The sequence below is a fragment of the Pipistrellus kuhlii genome, unplaced genomic scaffold, assembly GCF_014108245.1.
Source record: "Pipistrellus kuhlii isolate mPipKuh1 unplaced genomic scaffold, mPipKuh1.p scaffold_m20_p_3, whole genome shotgun sequence".
NCBI lineage: Eukaryota > Metazoa > Chordata > Mammalia > Chiroptera > Vespertilionidae > Pipistrellus > Pipistrellus kuhlii.
Window position 1 is genome coordinate 22,413,704 of NW_023425529.1, and position 23,721 is coordinate 22,437,424.

At 36.4% G+C, this 23,721-nt stretch overlaps 1 protein-coding gene across 7 annotated transcripts in view; it reads right to left on the reverse strand.

Moving 5' to 3' along the window:
- Positions 1-509: 509 nt before the first annotated feature.
- Positions 510-23,721, reverse strand: part of LMO3 (LIM domain only 3) — a 58,828-nt gene continuing 35,616 nt past the window's right edge. For all 7 annotated transcript variants that reach the window (XM_036457802.2, XM_045587804.1, XM_036457801.2 and 4 more), the window contains 2 exons: positions 13,230-13,355; positions 510-3,487 (listed from right to left, as the gene is read on the reverse strand). In XM_036457802.2, coding sequence (XP_036313695.1) covers positions 3,382-3,487; positions 13,230-13,355 — 232 coding nt within the window. In that variant the 3' untranslated portion in view covers positions 510-3,381. The remainder of the gene's footprint in view (positions 3,488-13,229; positions 13,356-23,721) is intronic.

Genomic DNA, 23,721 nt, shown 5'->3' on the forward strand with positions numbered 1-23,721 from the left:
TGTTTAAGTGACTATTCTGAGGATATTTGCCTAAAGGGATAGTTAGAAGGAAGCCACTTGTCTATGGTAGATTTGACTACAGATAAAACCTTCACCACCCAGTTTCAGGTAAAGCACACCACCTCGTCCCTGAAAATGTAGGATTGAGTTTTGTTTGTTTTTTTTTTGCTTTAATTCATCATGCAGAAAAGAGAGATCTTGAAATTTAGTCTGCCAACACAGTTGCTTTCAGAAAGATCACTTAAAATTTGTATGTATGTTCAAAATTACACCCAGTAATTGCTACCTTCATGTTGACAGCTTTATTTTCCCCACAAAAAAAGTAAATAGCAGAAAACTACCTAGCTCAGATACCTTAAATATACAATTTGGAGAAAGCATTTGAGCTACTTTGTTTATGCTTATGATTTACCCTTTAAAAGCCTTACATACTCCCCCCCCTTCTTCATGCACTTAATGCTTGCGTTCTAGATGCCATCTAGATTTTGCCAATTTTAAGAGTAATCAAATAGTGTCATACCCCTTTTATTAAAAACATAAACCCAAATATAAAAAAAAAAAAACGAATGAAAGAATCCAGCAGATATTTATTAAGCAAGATGAAAGTGAAATTACAAACACAGGTCAGCTTTTAAACTCAGCCAGCATTCTGGTGAACTGAAGGTTCCTGGTCCTTCATCAGAGGCAGCCTATGCGTGATGCACATTAGGAAGGGAGCTCTCCCTGCTCGAGAAATCAAAGCTCCATTGGAGGTGTCCTACTGGAGGCATCGGATAACAAGCAACGTGACATCAGGGCTACACAACACAAAGAGGAAAGTTGACAACAATTCAGGGACTTGGGATAGTCAAGACAATTAGCTTAAATACTTCAGGTCAAAAATGCTACTCTTTATGGGCAATTAGTTTTTCCAAAAGGGCCTATTTCTGTCTTGTTTCACAAATTCATAGGGATTAATGATAATCTAAGGAGATTAAGGCCTTAATCTTTAATCCAGGTGAGTAGTTTCCTTCGTAGGAAAAGCATAAGAATTAATTCCCAAAGGATTATGCAAAATAAAAGGCAGTTAATAAAACGTGGTTTAGTCTTTAGGTCGGAAGGACAGTTGAACGGTTTCTTCCCAGTTTACAGGTATTTTTGACAATATTGATCTTAGTGTATGCAAAACCAGTTAAATACTTAGAAGATCATTTGAAAAAGATACTGGCAATTAACACTGTACATCCACATGAATGTCAAGGAACTCTTAAAGGGCGCTATTTGGGTGCCATTTCTCACTATTCCCCCTGCACCCATTTGTTGTTCTGTTTTGTTTTAGGGTTTTTAGTTTTGGCTATGCAAGTCTTTTCATGAAACAAATGTAAGGCTCAAAGGCTAAAATAATAGTTTTGTTCTGGGCCTCAAATAGCTATTTTTTAAAATCTTATTTTCTGGGTGTATCTTACATTTGGGGGACATGTGACTTGAACACTCTTAACCATGAAGCATTTGTAAAAATACATATTCACTTTTCACAGAATCATTTCCTTAAAAATGAGAGGCAATATCCAGATTTACATGCATGTCTATAATAAAGCTTTGATTTTTAAAACAACTCAAATCCACACCAGCATTATTTGCAGCTTAATATTTTGGCCCCAAACCAAGAACTCAGATATCACACTTAATTTTTATCTGCAATACATATATCGACAGGACAAAATATGTATGTAAATAACACTGGGAAATATTGTTTCCTATACAAGTAATCAAGAAAAAATAAAAATTACAAAAAGCCACAGCACTAAATTTGCTCTAGTAAAAACAGGCTTCATTGTGCCTGCATGGGATTAAATTGTTAACATGTAGTTTTATTACTAGGGAACAGAAGCAAAGAAGCAAAATGTGATCAATGTGGAAGAGGGTGTTATAGACTCATTTTTAATTTCTTAAATTATAATCTAAATAATCAGTCTCCATAATGTCTGTTTCTAGAACATTTTCTTCTTTATCAGCTATCATGTAGGTAAGGGAATACTATTTCACCTTTAAAAAATGGAATGACAGATTTCAGTTTAAGTGTAATGGATACTGAATGGGCAATTACAGAAAGCAAGAGTAAGACACATCAAACTTTAAAGTGTTCACTTTTAAACACTAAAATAAGTGGCATGTAATACAGAAAAATATATAATCACCAGTTCTCAGCTTTTTACCAATCCCTTTGTTTCTCTTCTTCTAGAAGATTCTATGAATACTACGTCGCCCGATCAAAAGTAACCTCACTACTCAAATATCATCATAGCGTCAATGTGCATTATCATGATCTCAGTAGTTTAAAGTCAAATCCTTTTAGTGCCAGAAATGTATCAGGCCATAAGTTATTAAACACTCAGCTTTTATGGAGCAATCTGGGCTAAATTTGTACAAGAAATTTAATCATTTTAAGTTACCTTATAATTTGTGTTAATACTTTCTTAAAGTAACCCTTTGGAAAAAATTTACATGATACCCAAAGGCACTAGTTCACATAAGGGGTGAATGGCTGAAAAAAACAAACAGCAAAACCATAATATAGGTAAAGAGCATGCGTGTGCATGCGTGCGCGCGCACACACACACACACACACACATAATATTAAAAGGATAACTGTTAAGCTTTAAAGTTATTCTAAAAGTGGCACTTTTCATGTTGATATAAAATGAAAGTGCTTTAAGATGAAATTTTTATGCATTTTTTTAAAGCTGATCTTAACCCCCTGAAAATAGGGGGTAATAAAGAGAACACTGATAGACTAAATCATGGTGGCAATCATAGTGAATGTTGCTTAAAATGCTTTGTGTGTGTGTCTTTATTTTTTAGTTTTTTAATGTTGCTAGACTTGATTTATCTATATGTGTATCATTAGTGAGATTTGCTCTTCAATTTTTTTTACTAGAAAGTTACAGCTCATTTAAAATAGCTGGTAGATACAGAAAGCATAAATATACAGTAAGTTTAAACACTGATTGTACTAAATGCAACAATACAAAGAAGCAAACAGAACACAAATGGTAACACAATAAAACTGTATTACATTTGTGCTTCAAATATTACAATACATTATATACAATAGTCCAAAATAAACATCTCATGCCAAGTGACACAAAAAGGAATAGCAAGCAAAAAAACCCAGCAATATGTACATTATGTTTTTTTTTTCTTTAATAATAAACATTCAACTCTGAACTGGGGCAATATCACTACATACAGATGCAGTCCCCCTTTTATTTCATATATCCATCCTGCTTTCCTATATCTACGCTATTCAGTAGGTTCCCGTGTCAATTCTTATATACATGTGGAGCAAAAAAGATAAAAGAATGTAGTGCTTTGTGTTCTTAACAGGGTGATGTTGATAAATCAGCGAACCTGGGGTGCATAACCTTCTTTCATTAAACCTTCCTCGTAGTCCGTCTGGCAAAGGATCATGTTATTCTTGAGGAAAAATTTGTCTCCGACACAAAATCTGAAAATATTAAAAAATAAAATAAAATAAAATGTGTTAAGACCCTTTCACTCAGATCTGCAGATTTGAAGATTTCTTTCTCCTAATAATAATTTTACATGGTAATTCCCTGAAATAGGAAGCGTGGCCGCGAAAGTTCCCTTATTGTCAACAACTGAAGCATTGTACACGAACTTTGAAACCCTACCTTTACATATAAAAATCATAGGAACATTGAGGAAAATATATAGGACAGCAAAGGGGATTTTTTATTTTATTTTACCACATAAAGAAGAAAATGGAACTGATCTATAACATGGAACTGATCCTTAAAACAAGAAGGAATGATAATATTTCACTGTAGTGGTTATGAAAGATTTCATGATTGGCCATTTATCCACTTTACACACACAAAAAAATAAGCAAAGGCATTAAAATGAATCAAACAATTAAAAAATAGCCCATTTTAAAGCTTTCCATTTTAAATGTCCTTTTACCCTTTGTTATAAAAATGTGATTAAATTCTAGTAATTAGGAAGTGGTCATTCTGAAGTGAAAGTTGTTTTAGCACCAGGACTCTAAGGTTGGGCCATATTCCTTTATTTATAGCAAGTTTATCAACTACAAAATAGTAAATGTCATTTCTTGGAGCACTTTCAATTAAACCAAAGGGCATAACCTGAACAAACTTCTTAATATTGATGTGATACGTAAGCTAGTGCCCAGGAGCTAATTATTATTTTATGCAATAAAACAAAATAAGTGCTTTTTTTTGTGTAATTTCCCCACGGTGACACTTTGGATACAATTAAGGTCAGAAATAAATGCTTGTGCAGTTTCTGGTACATTTAACAATGAAGTAACTCTGGGGAGATCTGTATATATTTTTAATTGTAACAATTTAACCTTCAAACAGCAGTGTCTGGTAGAGTTGACCCAGTAAAACTACTTGTAATTATACAAGTTGACCTCACTGACCTTTGATAGTGGTCTCTCTTTATCAGATAGTCTATTTCAGAGGATGTTCAAGCAGAAATCTTAGTGGATAGATTAAACTGTGTACCGAAAGCCACCCTTCAATGTTTTGTGAAGTTGAGAGTTTAAATGAGGGGCAGTTGGACTGATTTACATTTGCAAAGATTGGAATGCTAGACAAACAGTGAATCTATTTATTTTCCAACTGGGTAGCTTTGGAAATTTATCCTTATTCTAGCTTAAGTAGATAGAAGGGAAATGGTGTTAAAAAAAAAAAAAAAGTAGATTGAAAAGAATTAGCTTTCCTTTTAAAGAAGATTGGTCTGTTTATTTGTGGAATTTACTTTTTTTTTTTAACTGGATTACTGCCCGCTGATGATGTTGATTGAAAATACAGAGCGTGTGCTGATCTTGAAATCCTGGAGTTGTGTGTGGTCAAGACTATTGGATGCAATGAACAGTCCAGTTTGGATTTTGAGTACATATTCTTTTTAATGGTTGCACACTGTAAACTTTAAATATTGTGTTTTAAAAAGTGGTGTTGGAATAGACCAGTTTTTGCAGATTATCTTGAGTACTAAGACGTGCTGAAGAAAAGGACAGGCCTAACAGCAGCCACTTTAAATATTTAACTTCTCCCTGGCTATTGTGGCTCAGTGCTATAGCATCAACCTATGAACCAGGAGGTCACGGTTCAGTTCCTGGCTGGGGCTCATGCCTGGGTTTCAGGCTCCATCCCCAGTGTGGAACGTACAAGGTGCAGCCAATCAATGATTCTCTCATCACTGATGTCTCTATCTTTCCCTCTCCCTCTCTTTGCCTCTCTGAAATCAATAAAAATATATTTAAAAAATACTTATCTTTTTTGAGATTATATAAAATAGCATGAATAATATATGTAATTACTGTTCAAAAAATTTCAATTTATGTTAATGTTGCAATTAATTTTAACTAAGAAGCCCATGATAAAATGCCAAAAGTAAATAAATTCAGTAAAGCACTCATGCTCCAGCTGAGGTGTTTTTTTCCCTAGAAAAACAACAAAAATTGGAAATCCTCTTTCAACTCCATGTATCTACAATTTTGCTTTAATTTTTAAACATGATTTTTGACAATCACCTTAATTCTATGCACTATTAAATAAAAACGTTTGTTTTTTTTGGTCATATCCTATCATATCATTTTTACCTTCAGAGGCCTGGAAATTTAGATCATTTTTATTTGTAGATTCATAAACTCTGATTAATCAGAGTGAGAAAAAAAGATATAAAGTAAATTTCATACTTTTCCTGAGTTAGTTCTTTGAGGATAAGATAAAACAGCTATATCATTGGATTGTGGGGATATTATAATAAGAAATATCTGAAAGGTAGAGAAGCATATTGTAAGGAATAGGACTCAAATCCCAACTTTCCACCTAAGATATTAAGATGACACTTCAGTCTTTCTTATCTCTAGTATCAGTCACTTTTGCAAGTTTATGATAAATAGTAGAAATGGAATATGTAATGAAATGAAATAGAAATGAAAATGTTAACTTAGTCACCTTATTTCCCTGAGATCAGTGATGGCCAATTATAACTAATTTCCATTTCTCAACACTTTAAAAAGAGGTGGATTCAACACATATATCCAATGTCTTTACTTTCCTATGGAACACCCTCAGGTATCAGATACTTACCTTGTTTTCAGTAAGAGGTGCAGGTATATACTCCCTGTCCCATCACTATTGAACTGTGCACAAATTTACTCTTTTCCCAAGGACAGCCCGTTGTCATTCCACACTTCATTCGTAACACTCTTTTCTGCCCCAAGTTACACTACATGCACCTTGAGTTCTGCTAGAAATTGTCCAAAGTCTACCTTACTATAACACAACTGTATCTAATCACATTTATATCCACGTAGCCAGACAATAAAATACCCTTCTTGATATAGCCCTCAGCAGGACTCGGAGTCCACAGATGAAAACCAGACTGCCAAGGCTCAAATCTTGAGTCTACCATTTTCTAATCGTGTAACCTTGAATTAGTTACTTAAGTTGTTTGTACTTTAGTTTCCTCTTCTGTAAAATGAGATCAATAAGGATACCTACTTAGGGGTTATTTTGAGCTTTAAATGAGTTAGTACATGTAAAACAGACGCCATGGATGGAGGGCAGGTTGACAGCAGTCAGGAGGGGTGGGGCTAGGTAAAGGCAGGTGGAGCGTTTGAGCAAAAAAGAAAAAAGAGAGAAAAAACTCATAGACACTGGACAACAGTGTCGTGATTGCCAGGGGGATGGGGAGAGTGAGGAGGTAGAGGAAGGTATAAGGGGGTTAAATGTAGATGGAAGGCGACTGGACTTGGGGTGGTGAACACACAATATAGTACACAGATGATTGTGTGGGTGGAATTGTGCACCTGAAACCTGTATAATTTTGTTAACCAGTGTCACCCCAATAAATCTAATAAAAAGAATATAATAAAGCATCTTATTATAATGCTTGACACATTGAATCAGTCCCATTCAAAAATTATCTATTAATAGCAAAGGCAATAATAAAATGCCTGAATAATGCAATACAATGATAAAAAACCAGGCTCGGCCCATGTAATCACAGGGATAGGCATTTAAATCTTAGTTGCACTAATTTTAAACCATGTAAAGACACAATACATTCACACTTCTGGTAGTTACTTAACACCTCTGAAAATAAGTTCCCACATCTATAAAGTAGGGAAAAAAAGTGCTTTCATTATTATTTGCCAATGATCATTTTTTCATCTTTGCTTAGAATGTTACCTAGCCAGGGATAGGAACATAAATGCTAAACGTTCTTCAGTTTCCACTCCTTCCATCAATGTTCCCTGATCAGGCAGCATTGTGCTTTCCCAAAGCACTTGTTCCTGTATCATTCATTTGCTTTGGCATTTCAAATTTTCTTGTAAGTGTTTAATAGGTTCCCCAACCTGGACAGTAGTGCTGAGGTAAAATGACATGCGTTTTATTTCTTTTGATCCCTGTGAAATACCACCATAAATTGTACTATCGCTTGGAGTGGGTGGTCAATAAATATTGGTTAAGATGGATTTGTTCCAGAACCAAATAGCTTTCAATCACAAAGGTATTTTAGATGCAGTGATGAAAATTTGTATTCATTTCGATTTTTAGTCACTGACTTTCTACCTTTACAATTTCATCTCCTGCTCCTCGCTCCATTCCTCACTACCATCCCTACCAAATTCCTGGTCTCATCTCTGAGCACACTGAGCTACTTTTCATTCCCCAAACATATTAGATTAGTGACCTGGTGCACGGATTCATGTACATTGAAAGGAAATTAGTTAGAAGGTGGCCTGCGGGGTGGGGAGGGGCTGGGCGAGACAGGCTGGACACGCCCTGGAGCCAACATCCCATGGTCCCTCCCCAGTGTCTGCAGAGTGAGTGGGGACCCTTGGGCAGGTGGGGTCCCTTGGCCTGGCCTGCAAGGATCGGGCCGAAGCTGGATCTCTGACATCCCTTGAGGGATCCGGAGTGCGAGAGGGCACTCTGCAAAGTTGCTGCTGCCGTACAGGGTGTGGAACACAAATGCGAGTGTGCAGTAACCCAGATTCAGGGCCTACAGTGCCCCAGCAACAACATAACCCACGGCCAAAAGTGGAATAGCACGGCCATGGGAGGAATTGGGCTCTCCCTTCTCTCTGGTTTTGGTGTGTGTCACCTGAGAACCATAGCTGCCAAGTCACTGCAACTTGGCAGCTCCTGCATTGAGTGTCTGCCTCCTGGTAGTCAGTGCACATCATAGCTACCGGTCATATGGACACTTAGCATATTAGCCATATATATATATATATATATATATATATATATACACACACACACATATATACATACACACTCTCACAGCGCCATGCCTTTCATGCTGCTCCATCTGTCTGGGAATTCCATTTCCTCATTACTTCCTGCTTCCTCATCTCACCCACCCCAGACTAGACACACTTCCTGTATCCCAACTAGTCTGGTGGGGAGGGGTGTCTTTCATGAAACCCAGAACATCAGCCTGTGATGCTGCCCTAAGACTCCCAGCATGGACCTCTCGTCCATTGGGATGAATCTGTGTCCCATTAATTACACTCTCCCATGAGTCCCTGATGTCCCCTCTCGCCCCTAGCTCTGAATACCTTTGAGAGAGAATCTAAATTGCACTCCCCCCTGTTTCTACAGAGCCAAGCACAAAGCTCTTATCCTTTAATAGATGAGAAATGTTATACAAGTCTACATGTTTGAGTCCATTTCATTCCATTCCAAACAAGCATGTCGTTTCCTTTTCTTATAAAACCATTATTTAGTTTCACAGAATTTTCTAAGGGGAGGGGGACCATTCACCTTTAAGACATTAACTATTACACAGAATTTTCCAGTTCTAAACAAGACTCCAGTTATTATACAACATACCCGAAACAACCTTCCTCTGATTTCCTTTCAAAATAGAGAAGCTTTTAGATGTTTAATTCAGAACTCTATGTTTTTTCGCCAGAGCCTTCTAAAAAGGGCAGAGAAGGTATGTACTGTACAAGGGAAACCCATCCTGAAAGTTTATAATTGCAAATAGTTTTTAGATATTCAGAAATATGATGCTATCTATAATATTTTGATTGAAAAGTTAAGATGGAAAGACTGCTAAATAAAATTCATAAACATGTCTGATACAATGTCGGTTGTCAATAAAGTTTGCTTAAGGGAAAGTGCCTATAAATTACCTTTATGCCTTAGGTTTCTCTGGAAAAGGTACAATACTATTACCAAGATTCGGCTACTGAAAGTAGAGGCTCATGCGGCATATGGCTTTCTTAAAGGGGATTTCCTAAGGAAATGTCAAAGTAAAAGCAGAATCTCCTATGTTGCAAGCCTTCCGGATTGAGAGTAACAAAATGTGTCTGCTTTGCTTGGCTGATGAAGATGAGCTGACTTCCTGCATTAAAGAAGTTTGTCTTGTTGGGGCTGAAGTGACAAGACAGTAAGTAAGTGCTAATTGTGCAGAACCGGAACTACGCAGTCCCATTGTGGCATGTAATAAATGAAGCGAACGCAGAAATATATGAGGTGCTTTAATAATGACATTAGAGTAGTATTTTGCAGCAATAAGAATGGGAACAGTTTTAGAGTCAAAATTTAGGAGTGTTTGTCTTACTTGACTGAGTTCTACTGAGGAGATAGACTTAATTGTGAGTGCAACTGTGTATTTCAATGGTGAAATAAAATAAAATACGATTTGTAAATAGCATTAACAACCTACAATTACTTTGCATCATAATAGAATTTAGCCTGGGTTTAGCGCTTGAATGATGTTTTAATTTTCTGTGTACAACATGAATAAAACCGGTAAGTCTGCCCTAATAGAAAAATGGACAAAGGGCATAAACAGGCAGTTCCCTAAAAGAAGAAATAGTAAAGTGGCACTAGTAAGCAAACGAATGCTAATTAAAATTATAATGAGATGCCATCTTTCTATACACCTGATGATTTATTATATGAAGCTATATCCATAAAACTGAACTCAAGAAAATTTAAAACACCTTAACGGGAACTTTAAAATTTTTAAAAATATGTTTTTATTGGTTTTGAGAGAGAGAGGAAGAGAGAATGGCCCCTACTGGCGATGGAGTCCACAACCCTGGCATGTGCCCTGACCAGGAATCAAACCTGTGACCTTTTGGTGCGCGAGATTTCACTCAACCAAGCGAGCCATACTGGCCAGGGCTTAATAAAATTTTTAAAGACAGGTACAAAGGCACACTATAGTACATAAAAAGGCCAAATATTAAATATTAGGGCTATTTGTTGTTACTTTCCTTTAATTCGCTCAAATGTGCCTATAATATAAAGTATATGCTATATATCACTTGTCATATATGTATAAAAATTGTACAGCTGGCTACACACCAAAATATTAAATTATTTTCTCTTAAAATAGTGAGAGAATAGTGAGCTATGATATGATAGTCTTTATCCCTTTGTATTCTCTAAGTTTTCTACTATGAACATGTAACCATTTATAAGTAGAAAAGCAGTAAATGTTATTACATGACGATAACTGTATTTATTAGTGGGTGGTATTAGTGGACCAATGTAACAAGTAAACAGAAGTATTTTAAATTTACTACTAATACACATGCATATACATGTGTCTACTTTTTCACTGTGTCTGTATTGATATGTGGATATTTGTGTTTCTTTATTCATTTCCTTAGATACAATAAACAACATGCATATTTGACTATTTATCTTTGGTTAAACATCACTGTGGATTGAATTAAACAATGTTGATTCCAGGCATTTGTTGTGAAGGCTCAGGATGTTGTGAGATGACGTCTTCAATTATTTCCTGGACAAATTATATACAGCAATGTATGTATACTGAGTCACATTCTGAATATCTATTTAGCAAGAGATATTATTGACCTACATATCTTTTAAAAATATAATTTATCGATTTCAGAGAGAAAGGGAGAGGGAGGGAGAAACATCAAGGATGAGAAAGTATCATTGGCTGGCTGCTTCCTGAATGCCCCAGATTAGCGATGGAGTCCACAACCCGGGCATGTGCCCTGAGCAGGAATCAAATCATGATCTCCTAGTTTATAGGCCGACACTCAACCATGAAGCCATGCCAGCCGAGCTTGAGCTATATATCTTGTGTAAAAACCAAGTTAGTGAAATATTATTTGGTACAGTGAGTTATAAGGTAAAAGAACTACCGTATTTTTCGGACCATAAGACGCACTTTTTTCCCCCCAGAAGTGGGGGGAAAAAGTCCCTGCGTCTTATGGTCCAAATATAGCCTACATATATACTTTAAAAAAAAGTTTTTTTACTTGCCCGGCTCTGTGTGGTCTCTGTGTGCTTGCCCGGCTCTAAAATGGTTCTAAATGCTGCTGTTTACAGGGTTGATTACATTTGTTTATGACTGTGATGTTGGGTTTTAATGCACATAAATATTTTAGGACACTATTTGTTTCAGAATCTTTTTTTCTTCATTTCCCTTATCTAAAAACTGGTGCATCTTATGGTCCGGTGCGTTTTATGGTCCGAAAAATACGGTAGTTTTTGAGAACCTATTGCTTTATTTCCTAATTTCTAACTCTAATATCTAAGAACCTATCCCCAGTATTTATATAAATTATTTGATTTGATTTTCCAAATCTGTAAGACAAGCATTACTATCTTTATTTTAAGGGTGTGAAAAGGAAATCAGAAAGGTTAACATTCCCAAGGTCGCAAGCCGATTCATGTTAGGGCTGGAATTTGAATCCAGTTCTCACTGTAACATCATATTCCTTCTACTGCTCTGTAGGGCCTCATAAGAAGGTGCTGCATTGAACAGTAAAACAGCAAATTGCAATAACTGAAAACTGGGCACAACTAATATTTTCTGATTACATACTTTGTCCAGGTGTTTTCACACTTGCACGGGATTTATTTCCATTAAAACCATCAAGGGCACTAATTTTTGAAATACATTGTTAATGATGTGTGCATTTTAATATTCTAATATCCTCTGCATTTGTCACATAAAATAGGTATGGTAGTATATAGTTCCCAGTGGAAATAAAAGTTATAACTTTCAATAAAGAAAAATGAGATGAAGTCATAAGCCTTTCAGATGAAAGAATTCTCTGCAATTGACTAATCCAGCTCTCTTGTGTTATTAATGAGAAAACTGAGGTTCTGAGCACTAATATTGGTTTATGGTCAGACATATTATTAGGGGCAAAGTTCAGACCAGAATTAGGATTTTACTGTGCAACACTCTATTCTTCAATGCTGCCTCTCCAATGCTGATAATTGTTTAATTATTAGCTGTCTCTGGCCTTGTTTGCAAAGAGACTTGAAGCAACTTAGAAAGTACATATAAAATAAGGTTAAAATTCAAGATAAGAAATCAAGCCCGGCTGGTATGTCTCAGTGGTTGAGTATCGACCTATGAACCAGGAGGTCAAGGTTCAATTCCCAGTCAGGGCACATGCCCAGGTTGTGGGCTAGATCTTCAATGTGGGTTCTGCAGGAGATAGCCAATCAATGATTCTCTCTCATCATTAATGCTTCTCTCTCTCTCTCATTTCCCTTTCCTTTCTGAAATTAATAAAAATATTAAAAACAGAAATTAAGAGGTAAGGCAACTATAAATATGAACAACAAGATAAATACTACCTGCCATGAATCCCTATTTGCCTCAGTGCAAATGTGTTTGCTCACAGAAGTAGTATGAAAAAGTAAAGATATTTTAAATGTACTTTTTATTTTTTATTGATTTCAGAGAGGAAGGAAGAGGGAGAGAGAGATAGAAACATCAATGATGAGAGAATCAATGATGAGAGAGGATCACTGGTCACTGCCTCCTGCATGTCTCCTACTGGGGATTGAGCCCTGAACCTGAGCATGTGCCCTTGACTGGAATCGAACCTGAGGCCCTTCAGTCCGCAGGCCAATGCTCTATCCACAGAGCCAGACCAGCTAGGATTTAAAGGAAAACAACAAGGAAGAGAATGATTAAAGTTTTACAGAATTCATTTTATTTCCTATCACGTCCTGTTATGTGAAGGATTTCTGTTACGTAGAAATGCCGTTTTGCAACCTTTCTCCTCAGTGGTTCGTTTCTGGCACTGAATGAACATTTGCAGAAAATAAAAATGCAGAGAGTAATCGCTTTAAATAAAGTGCACTGATATCATTCCCACCTGTTAAATAAGTAGCCAGAAAAGAGACTTTTATCGTTTTTTAGGAGACAAAATGAAATCTGAGTACCTCTGATTACAAAGCTGACAGGCGAAGCAGTCCAGGTGGTAAACATTGTCCTTGGCACGCATCACCATCTCAAAGGCAGGAATGAGCTTGCTGCAGGCAGCGCAGTTCCCCGTCACGCCAAAGAGCCTAGAACAATAAACATTTTGTTTTTCCTTCAAACTCTTACAGGAAAATCGGAGATGGTGATGAGAGAAGACACTAATACCCTTTGCAAAGCCGTTGATACGCAAGGCCGTATGATGTACTCAAGTGCGTCTTATCCTAGGCATATACATAAATATTCTTTGGTGATACATACTCGGTTGACCTTTCCTGATGAAAATCACATCTTGTTTGAGAGGCAAAGGAAAAGACAAATACATTGGGAAGCATACACACACAGGAGTCAACAAGGGGTGACTTCATCGCGAAAGTCTACTTGTTAGAAGACGGAGTAAATAGAAATGCAATGTAACTTCCATCTCAATGCCACACATTAAACATCTTACTTGGGGGGAAAAAAAAAAGACCCATTTGAATGACTCCCTGTTTTTGTCACCCAGTTACTAAATGGTTTGCCGTTATTATTAAAGGGCCATTTATGAACAAGCCATTTAAGTAGTCAAAAATCATTACAGGCGCATGCACCTTATGGCCCTATACTATAGTTATAGCTATGATTATGTTATTCAGGTAGCACATTAAAGTAAATGAGGCTATAAACTACACAGAGCTAGATCAGAAGTGGAAACATAATATACTGTAAGAACCACTGGAATTGTCTGGGGGGAAAAAGGTATTTTTTTTTTATAGAAAAAATCCTATTTGCTGTAGATTCCAGTAAATAGTTATTGTAATGATCTGAAATATAGTACAATATAAAATGTCTCCACAGTTGCATAATGGGAGAAAATAAAATATTTTATCCATTTTTACTGGCAATATTTAAACCAGGCCTCTTTAAAATTGTTAATGGCGGTAAAGAGTTATCACAAATCCTATTCTTGCATAGTAGTTAATGCACTTTTTAACTAGGAAGCAAAGTAGATGAAAAACACCACATCTGCCAGTTTCCTTTTTTTTTTTTTCCTCTAGCATCAGGCTGACAGGAGAAAAATATAATGGCTCTCCTGGGAAAGACCAAATTAAAAGCAGTTCTAAACTAATGAATTCAAAGGTGCTATGGAGAGAACTCATTCTAGTTATAAAAATGTACTTTAAAGAATCCTAGCCTTTCGTTTTATTGAATTTAAGGATTACGCACAAATGTGCTGAAGTTTTTCTCTTATTACTTTCGATATACTCTGAAGACATGCTCCTTTGCTGAAGGCATGCATGCTCATTTTCAAGGGTATAACTATTTCCTCTTAGCAGGCTGATGATGATTGTTGGAAAGAGTTACGAGAACTGCTTCGAAGTGTCTGGCCAAACTCATAATCAACATTCAGGCTTGTGTTTTTGTTAGATTGTCTCTTGAAGAACTTAAGCGCCTTGAGGGTAGAAACTGTAAATGCTTTTCATCATCTGTACACTCGATAAAACGTAAGCAAGGTTCAGATTCAAGAAGACTAAATGAAAGATGGCTGCATGCTTCTTTTCCCTGAAAAAAAAATCTTTAAAGCGTTTCAATATGCTTATTTTAAGGAATATAACTCTAATAACCTTTGTGCTCTCAATCCCTATTTTGGGAAATAATTTTTTTTAAAAAAAAAGAACGTCACTGAAAATGTAATATCTTGCCTCTCCTACTGGCAATCATTAAAAATGAAACCATCGCAAACTAAAGCTTTCATCCTATTCTTTTGTCAGCAGATTTCTTCGTTCATCCCAACATTTCGCATTCACTTTTCGTGTACTTCCTGTGATCTGTTCAGGAGGCACATCCCTTACATGAGCATTTGTTTCTTCTTTCTCTCTTTCTTTTTAAAATTTTTTTGAGAAATAAGGAAATCTTAAAAAGTTCTTTACTCCACGAATATAGATGCACTTTGGGGTATAAAATGCGATTAGTCTGAGAGAAAGCTGTGTTCAAGGATGACTCCGTTTGCTTATACCTAATAAACACACACACACACACACACACACACACAATGCCATTTTGAAATTCTGGACATAGTTTCCCCCAATTTCAATTGCTCTCGCTAGCTGAGCATTTATCAGCTACCTGATTAGAATTTGTTTCCACACAAACCATTGATCATCAGCCTATTACTAGGCAAATGACAGTTAATTACCCACTACATTAACCACTGGGACCTGAGACCTGCTTCTGCTGCCATCAGTCAACATGATAAATGTGGCAAGTTCAGTAATGCATGGCCAGCCCTGAGCTGCCTGCTATACTGTGAGCAACCCTCAATCTCACTTCCAGGCCCAGGAAAATCTATGGCAATCTGCATAATTACAAGCTCTGGGTTAATAACAGACAAATGATTTGTTGCATCTAAACAAAGTCCTTGGAATGGTCCCGGTCTCTGGTGGCTGCCCGTACAGCGGGGCTGCCACGGGTGCACTTCCCGCCACAACGTGCACAAAAACAGTTCCCCGATGTTGCCGCCTTTCAATTTGTTGCCCTCCAATTTACGGATTCTGCATATGTGATTTTTAATCATTAAAAGGACTCTTGAAGCAATATTATCTTAATTATTCTCTGCTGTAACCAGGGAATTAGGCTTCAGATAAAATTTTCTTCTCCTGAGCACCCTCCCTGCCTCGCTGGAGGCTCCATCAGTTCCCATCTACACCTGGACTCTGAAATCCTAATGATGAATTATTGCCCCTTTTCCTAAGAGGGCGAACCTTACAAGGGAACATTTTACTGAACTGTCAGCTCACAGACGGAGTGCGGAGATGCGGAAATCTGATCTAATTTACTGCAAAACGATGCATTTGTTAGACTTTTTTTTTCCCCCCTCACTACGGTCCAGGGAGCAAGAGATCACCCCGGAGCCACAGTCACGGTCTCCCTTTTTCTCAGTAAGAACTGAGATTCTCTGAGAGGGGAGCAGAGTCCCCATTTTACAACATGGGCTTTTCGAAATATAGAATGTGATCCCTTGGTTTCCCAAAGTGACATTTGGGCTCAGGCAAAAAGAATTTTCACATAAATCAATTAAGCTTAAGACATTTTGTTCCTAAGATTTTTGCAGATACGTCTAGGAAATATTTAAGAAGAGTCTTTTAATTATCTCATTCATTTAGTCTACTCATAATCCTGGAAATTCTTGTAACCCTTTCCTCCCCACCCCTCACACCCAGACTCATTTAATAGGGTGTCAGTACTGATTCACTTTCCTGGTTAAGGTAGAGATCTTGCTAATCTCTCCTTTATAAGGTTTCTAGAATCCAGTCTTCACATAAAAGAAGGGCCTAAGCACATTCAGTAAGTAGTACCCTGAGACAAAGATTTACTCTGAAAGGGAATCATTTCTGAAAGGTTGATCTGAATAATCACAGAGTTCCAGCTCATAAATTTATGGGAAAGGAAACAAAACTAAGGTTATTGATCCATTTTGCTCATTTTAAGATGTCTTATAGATTATTAAAGCACGGTAGGGGTTAATTTGCCCATTGATGGGCTACATCATTTCTTACCATCAATGCTCATCATAGGCTTTACGCTATATGACCTTTGTCTTTTTCTGATACACTACCAAAAATAGACTTACAATATAAAAAGTGACAACTGCCATCCACACAATATCAAGGCGTAGTACTATTTGCAGGAATCCCAAAGGAGGCTTCTGTCTCTTTTGCATTCCATTTTTTTTCCTGCTATTACCTGGTATTGACCATCTAAACACAGACACGAAGATAAAAACCAAACAGACAAACTTTCTTACGGACAAGAACTCAACCTCCTGGTGCGCTGTATAACACTTCCTACACTACAGTGAACATGAGGAGGGAAACATTTAATAATTTTTTTTGTGTGTGTATGGGTGGCATAGCAAAAACTATGACAACACACATTTATATTTTTAAAGGTTCCCAGAAAAAATTTTGCATTTTTTACTAACTGTTCAACAGCTTTCACAACATAGTCATAAATCAGGTGAAGTCTGCATGGGTTCCTTTGCATCCATTACTAAAGTTCCTGGGGGCGGGGACAGAGAAAAACTCAAGACATATAATCATTTAACATAGCAATAATAAATATGGTTTACTACAGGCATAGGGAGCAGGAACGAGTGTTCATTGTATTAGTGTCTTTTATTTCACAGCACCAGATGTTTCTATAGATTTTTTTTTTTTTTTTACCAGGTCGGTGGCTCAAGTCACTAGATCAAATTCCCCCTCGCCAATGAAAAGCATAGTGTTTGATTCAAATTAATTTATTATTTGGAGGAGGGGGGATGCATAAATAAATATCACTGCACTAAGCCTTAATTCTGAACAAAGACCAAATATTCTCTTCTGGTAGTCGGTCAATTCTCAGCAACTTGAAAATACATGAATTCAACAGTAAATACATATTTTTAATATTGAGGATAAGTCGGTTTACTCATCATCCTATGTAAAAAAAACTTTCTGCAGAAAATCTAGAGATGAACAGAGAAAAGAAAGTTTATTCTCTAAGTAAATGAATTTGTAATCAACCAAAAAGATCTTTAACTTTTGACTGTTGGATGGTGAAGTTTTATTAAATATGTGATGTGGGAAGAAAGAGAACATTTCCACAGACTGAGAAGGGCAATTGCTTTTTTGTTATTACAAGTATAGTTCTCATCTCTTTTCCTGTTTCACTTTTTAAACTAAGGAACGTAGTGATGGAAAATAAAAACACTTTAAACACTCAATACTTTTATTTAAAATGTAAAAAGCTCAATGGTTATAAGGCTGAAGAGAGACAAACCTATTGTTCCCTCTCTGTTGGGTCTTAGAGTGTGCTCCATTGTCACAGAGATGAAGATATTGTGGGAGTTAAAAGAAGAAAGGAAACAGTGAACACACACGCACACGCACACACACAGAATACACACACACACACACACACACACACACACAAACAAAAGATAAAAATGTTTAACATTTTAAAAATGGTACACAGTGACTTAGCACTTATTTTTAGTATACATTTGTGCACATGATGATTCTGAATGTTTCTAAAGTTAAGCTAAAGCCAATTAAAAAAGTGTTGACCACATTTTAAAGAAACCAAGTACATCTGTTTAAAGAAAACTCAGATATTATTTCCTTCATAATTAAGTACTTTTATTCTCTGAAATTAACTCTAATTTAGCTCATTACATTCAGCCTTCATATATTTTATATTAACATATAAATCATACTAAACAGAAACATATAAGCCACTTGCTAAAAGTAAAGTTTAGCATGCACATGCATAACATATATTTGCATTTCCTCTATATGCATGGTTGTATATATACAAATGTGTGTATTCTCTAAGATATAAGGAGATATATATATATATATATATATATATATATATATATATATATATATATATAGTAGAGGCCTGAAGCACAAAACTCATGCAAGAGTAGGCCTTTGTAGCCCTGCTGTCTCGGCCCTCGCAGCCCTGGCTTTGTCTGGAGGGTCGCCCAGATGTTTGTTCTACTGCTTGGCTTCTATTATTATAGACTAGTGGCCCAGTATACAAAATTTGTGCACAACGGGGGGTATCCCTTGGCCTGGCCTGCACCCCCTCAATCAGGACCCCTCAGGGGACATCCCTCTTGCAACCTGGGACCACTGGCTTTAAACTGCTCACCTGCCTACCTGCTTGATCATCCCTAACTACTCAGCCTGCCGGCCTACTAGACCCCAACTGCCCCCCCCCCCCCTTCCCGCAGCCTGATCACCTCCAACTGTCTTTCCCTCCTGGCCTGATCACCTCTGACCAGCTCTGCCTTGGCCCCACCACCATGGCTTTGTCTGGAAGAACGTCTGGAAGGGCTCCTAGAAGGTCTCCTGGTCTAATTAGCATATTAGCCTTTTATTAGTAGAGACAGTATAAGATATATATTAGAAGTCTAGACAGCCTGGATGGGTGACTCTGGCCCGGATGAATGAGGTTTCATGTTCGTTGCAGTATTTTAAGTGTCGTCGGAATGTGTCCCTCTTCTATGCTCAGGCAAAACTCCACTCTTCTTGAATTGGACAGAACTGACCCAAAGTAGAGGGCTAATTCTTAAGCATCTATCTGCCAATCACCAGTGGAACTTCTTGAGTATCAGCTCATGATCCAACCCATTTAAACAATAACATGGTTGGGGTAATAAAATTATAGGCAAAAAATCAACAGTGAACAGGAAGAGAGACAACTTAATTTTGTTTTCTGGAATTCTTGAGATCTATTCTTAGTATTACTAGTACAGTGGGAACAATAGAAAAGTTAAAAGGAATGCTAAAGGTGAAGAAAGGTGTTTGTCACCTATCTCTCTGGGTCTTGCATTTCAGGTGAAGAAAAGATGAGGGAAACATTCTAAAAAGACCTCATGCCCCATTAAAACTATACTTGACTTACAGGAGCTATCACTAGAGCAGCGTTTTTCAACCGCTGTTCCGCGGCACACTGATGTTGCCTGGTGTGCCGTAGGTGCAGACAAGACAAGAATTTTATAATTTTTCACTATTTTGTTTACTTAATATTTCATAATAAAGTAATTATAAAATACTTTCTTTGTGTTTATTTGATTCCTATTCAAGAGAATTACTTTATATATAGTCAATATAGGCACAGAGTTAAATTTTTTAACATTTTCTAATGGTGGTGTGCCTCGTGATTTTTTTCATGAAACAAGTGTGCCTTTGCCCAAAAAAGGTTGAAAAACACTGCTCTAGAGGAACTAGGTCACGCTCCATAAATGCTTGGTTAGGAGTTCCTGTCCTAAATAAGCACAGTCTACCCCAACTTGGGGACTATGATTCAAAATAGGTTGCTTTAGACCTGAGATGGTCCAGGGAAACAAAACAGCAGTGCCCTCCATATGGAGTTACAGACCTTATGCTTCACCACAGAGCTGGTTCCTTCCTCACCTCCAATCATCTCAGAAGCCAAGCTTTCTACTCGCTGCCTGTGGCTGTGCTGACCAATATGGTAACCACTAACCACATGTGGCTACAGATCACTTGACATGTGACCAGTCCGTATCCACATATGTCCTAAGTGTGATATATACACCCAGTTTCAAGGCTTAGCACAGAAAGGTAAAATATTTCATGAACAATTTTAAAAATATTAATTATATTTTGAAATGATAATCTTTTAAATCTATCTGGTTAAAGCAAAGTTTTTAAAATCTCACCTTTAAAGAACTTTCCTTTTCATGTAGGGGCTGCTAGAAAAATTAAAATTAATATGTGAAGCACATTCTATTTCTATTGAGCAGTGCTGGCCCAAAGCCTCAAGTTTCCTGTAGCCCTCGATCTAGATATACAAGGCTTATCACAGTTAAACAAATGGAGATACGGAATTTTCTAATTGACATCCATGCTAGAAATCTCTTTCCAGTGTTCTAAGCCTTTGGAATAGGAAAACAAACAAACAAACAAACAAAACAAACAAACAAACAAACAAAAAAACGAAGGCCAGAGTTATTTTCTTCTAACTTAAAAGTCTGTATGCTAATGTTGCAAATCACTACAGTGCATCCATGATCTGAAATGGATGACAATGTCCAACCTATTTTCCAATTTTAGGCTTACTCAGTGTTAGTCCCTTTCTAAACTTACCATGTTCTGATCTAGGAAGGCCAGAATAATAGATAAAGAAAAATAGGCTGACCTTTAGGCTGCCTGACCCTGTCCTAGCTCTTTCGTGAAGAGCAGGAAATACACCATGTCTACATACAGAAGCTTAGACCATTACTTAGTATTGGAGTGAGCTTGAGGAACTAACCTCTTATCCAGATATGGTCCTCTCCTCACCAGCACAGTGCTCAGGATAGCCTGTAAACCCAGGGCAAGGAGGGGCTGCCTCGGACAGAAGCCTCTGGGTTAATGACCTGACAGAGGGAGGTTTCCTTAGAAGCATCATCTCCCTCTCCATGCCCGCCTCAGATAAAAGTTGCAAATGGTGTTTAAATATTATACTTTCACTTTCAACAAATAACCATCAGTTTTTCCTCAGGCCCATTTTTCCAAAGCCTTATGAGCAGGTGTTACTGCTATTTATGATCGGCACTACAACCTAGTGGGAGAAGCAATTTGGGAAAAAAGTAAAATTGAATGTTTTCCCTTCAACATTTGATGAGGATAATACTTCTGAACAAATATGGCAATTGTACCAACATTTCATAAAATCATAAAATCTTGGAACGGAAAAGAATCTTTTGTAGCTTGAATAAAAGAAACGTGTTGAGCTTGTTACAATATTTAAAAAAAAAAAAAACACAGATTTTTCAAATTTTTACATACAGTTATGGAAAGATGTAGAGTAACAAGAGGTAGAAAAAAAAAAGAAAGAGTAAAACAAAAGAACTAAAATAGAGATAGTTTAAATAAATTAATAGTGGATATTTCATCTAGTCACTATGGCATCTCTGCTAATTTTAAGATATTAATGAGGGAGAGGACAAATCAGTCACAGATTTTATGTGAGCATAAAAATCTATTTTAAAAATATATTTTTACTGATTTCAGAGAGGAAGGGAGAGGAAGAGAGATAGAAACATCAATGATCAAAGAGAATCATTGATTGACTGCCTCCTGCATGCCCCCTACTGGGGATTGAGCCTGCAACCCAGGCAAGTGTCCTTGATGGGAATTGAACCCAGAACTCTCTATCCACTGAGCCAAACCAGCTAGGGCAAAATCTGACTATTTTTATAGATAATGTGGCAATTTAGTTACTATATAACTCTCCCTTGATATCAGTGAGGAAGTTGTTGGTAGATCAAAGTAAACTAGACACTGGTTTTAACTAAGTACAATAAATGCTAATGGGAATATGATACATCTAATTTTATAATAAAAGCTTTTAAAATTCTTTTAAAGTGAGAATCTATTCTAACATGAATTAAAAAAACAAAACAAAAACCCACGTTATCTACTTAACATTGTACTGGTCTCTCAAGGTGGAAACTTTTTAAGAAAGTAATATTTTCCTAAAAATCACATTGAAGTCTTTTGAGATCTTTACAGATTCTTAGAGGCCCATAATTACCTTCTCTACTATACTACTTCTTCACACATTTCTTTGCATACACTAGATGTAAAGTTGAACAAGAAAGTGGAGAGGTATGTATCTTATTTGACAATGTTATTATTATTATTATTATTATTATTATTATTTTTACCTATTTCATAACTAACAAACTTGTAGTACTGAGATGCTTCAAGAAGAAAAATAGAAAAGAAATAAATAATTTCTACATGAAGGTGGTAAAGGTTATGTTGAAAACAGTTATTTGTGAATTCATCATGGGAAATACCTTTTCTTTGATCTTTTTCTTTGAAGCCACCTGTCTTCACATGTCAATTTCACCATTTTCAAGCACTACTCATTCATTCATCAGGCACTGACCAAGACTCACTAGGGCTCCCCTGGCAACACTAATTCAATGATGACAGTGTGATCTGAACTGCAATGCAAAACTTTCTCTGATATAAAATGTATCTTTCATATCCAGAAATTACGAGTTAGTGACAGTAATTATGTGATTATTTACACAAAGTAAGCAAATAATTTACCTAGAATAGATAAGGCATTTACTTTCTCTAGATACTAGCTAGTAAAAGTTCAAACAAACACTTCTTCTGGGATTAATTAGTATGTTTTACTTCAAAGCAAAATAACTTTGTAGGAGAATAGTGACAAACTATATAAGGACCTATTATCTACAGTTTAGGTTTAAATTTCATTTAAATCTTTTGTCTTACTTCTCTGAAGAAACAGCCTAATTATAATAAGTTATTTTTAGGATTGGGGATATCATTTTGTTTATTTTATAAATTAAATTTACCAAAGAAAAAAGAGGTGTAAAAGAGGTATAAAATGTTATCTTTTTTTTTTTTTTTTTTAACTACGGATATTATGTTATGGAGGCACCCAAGTGTTCCCTAGTTCCAAGTTCCATTAACACAACCGGCCAAGATTCCTGGAATATATCTTATTTGTTCTCTTTCTTAAAAGTAGTTTCTACAAAGCAAATTATACATCTGACATCTTTTAATGCTAATGGACAATTATTGTTAAATCCTTATAAGAAAGTATTCTCAAAACTACCATTTGAAAATATCATATGTGGGTGAACTATCTGCAATAAGGGTACTCCTATATCAGTTTTCCCAGAACAATCCTGTACATATTCCTGTGGCTTCATCTGATTGTTAGAAGTGCTTTCTTTATTAAGTGTCTTGGGATAGATAGAAAATTATATGGCAACTCTAGTAATAGCTAAAGATCAATTAGAATTCAGAGATTTCAAAGTTTCTGTTCTTTAATCCTCTTTTGACCCAAATAGGTAGACTGAACTAAATACCCTTTAAGGGCTTTTGCATAATTTTAAAATTCTGTGATTCTTCATTCTAGTTGAAGTGTAACTGG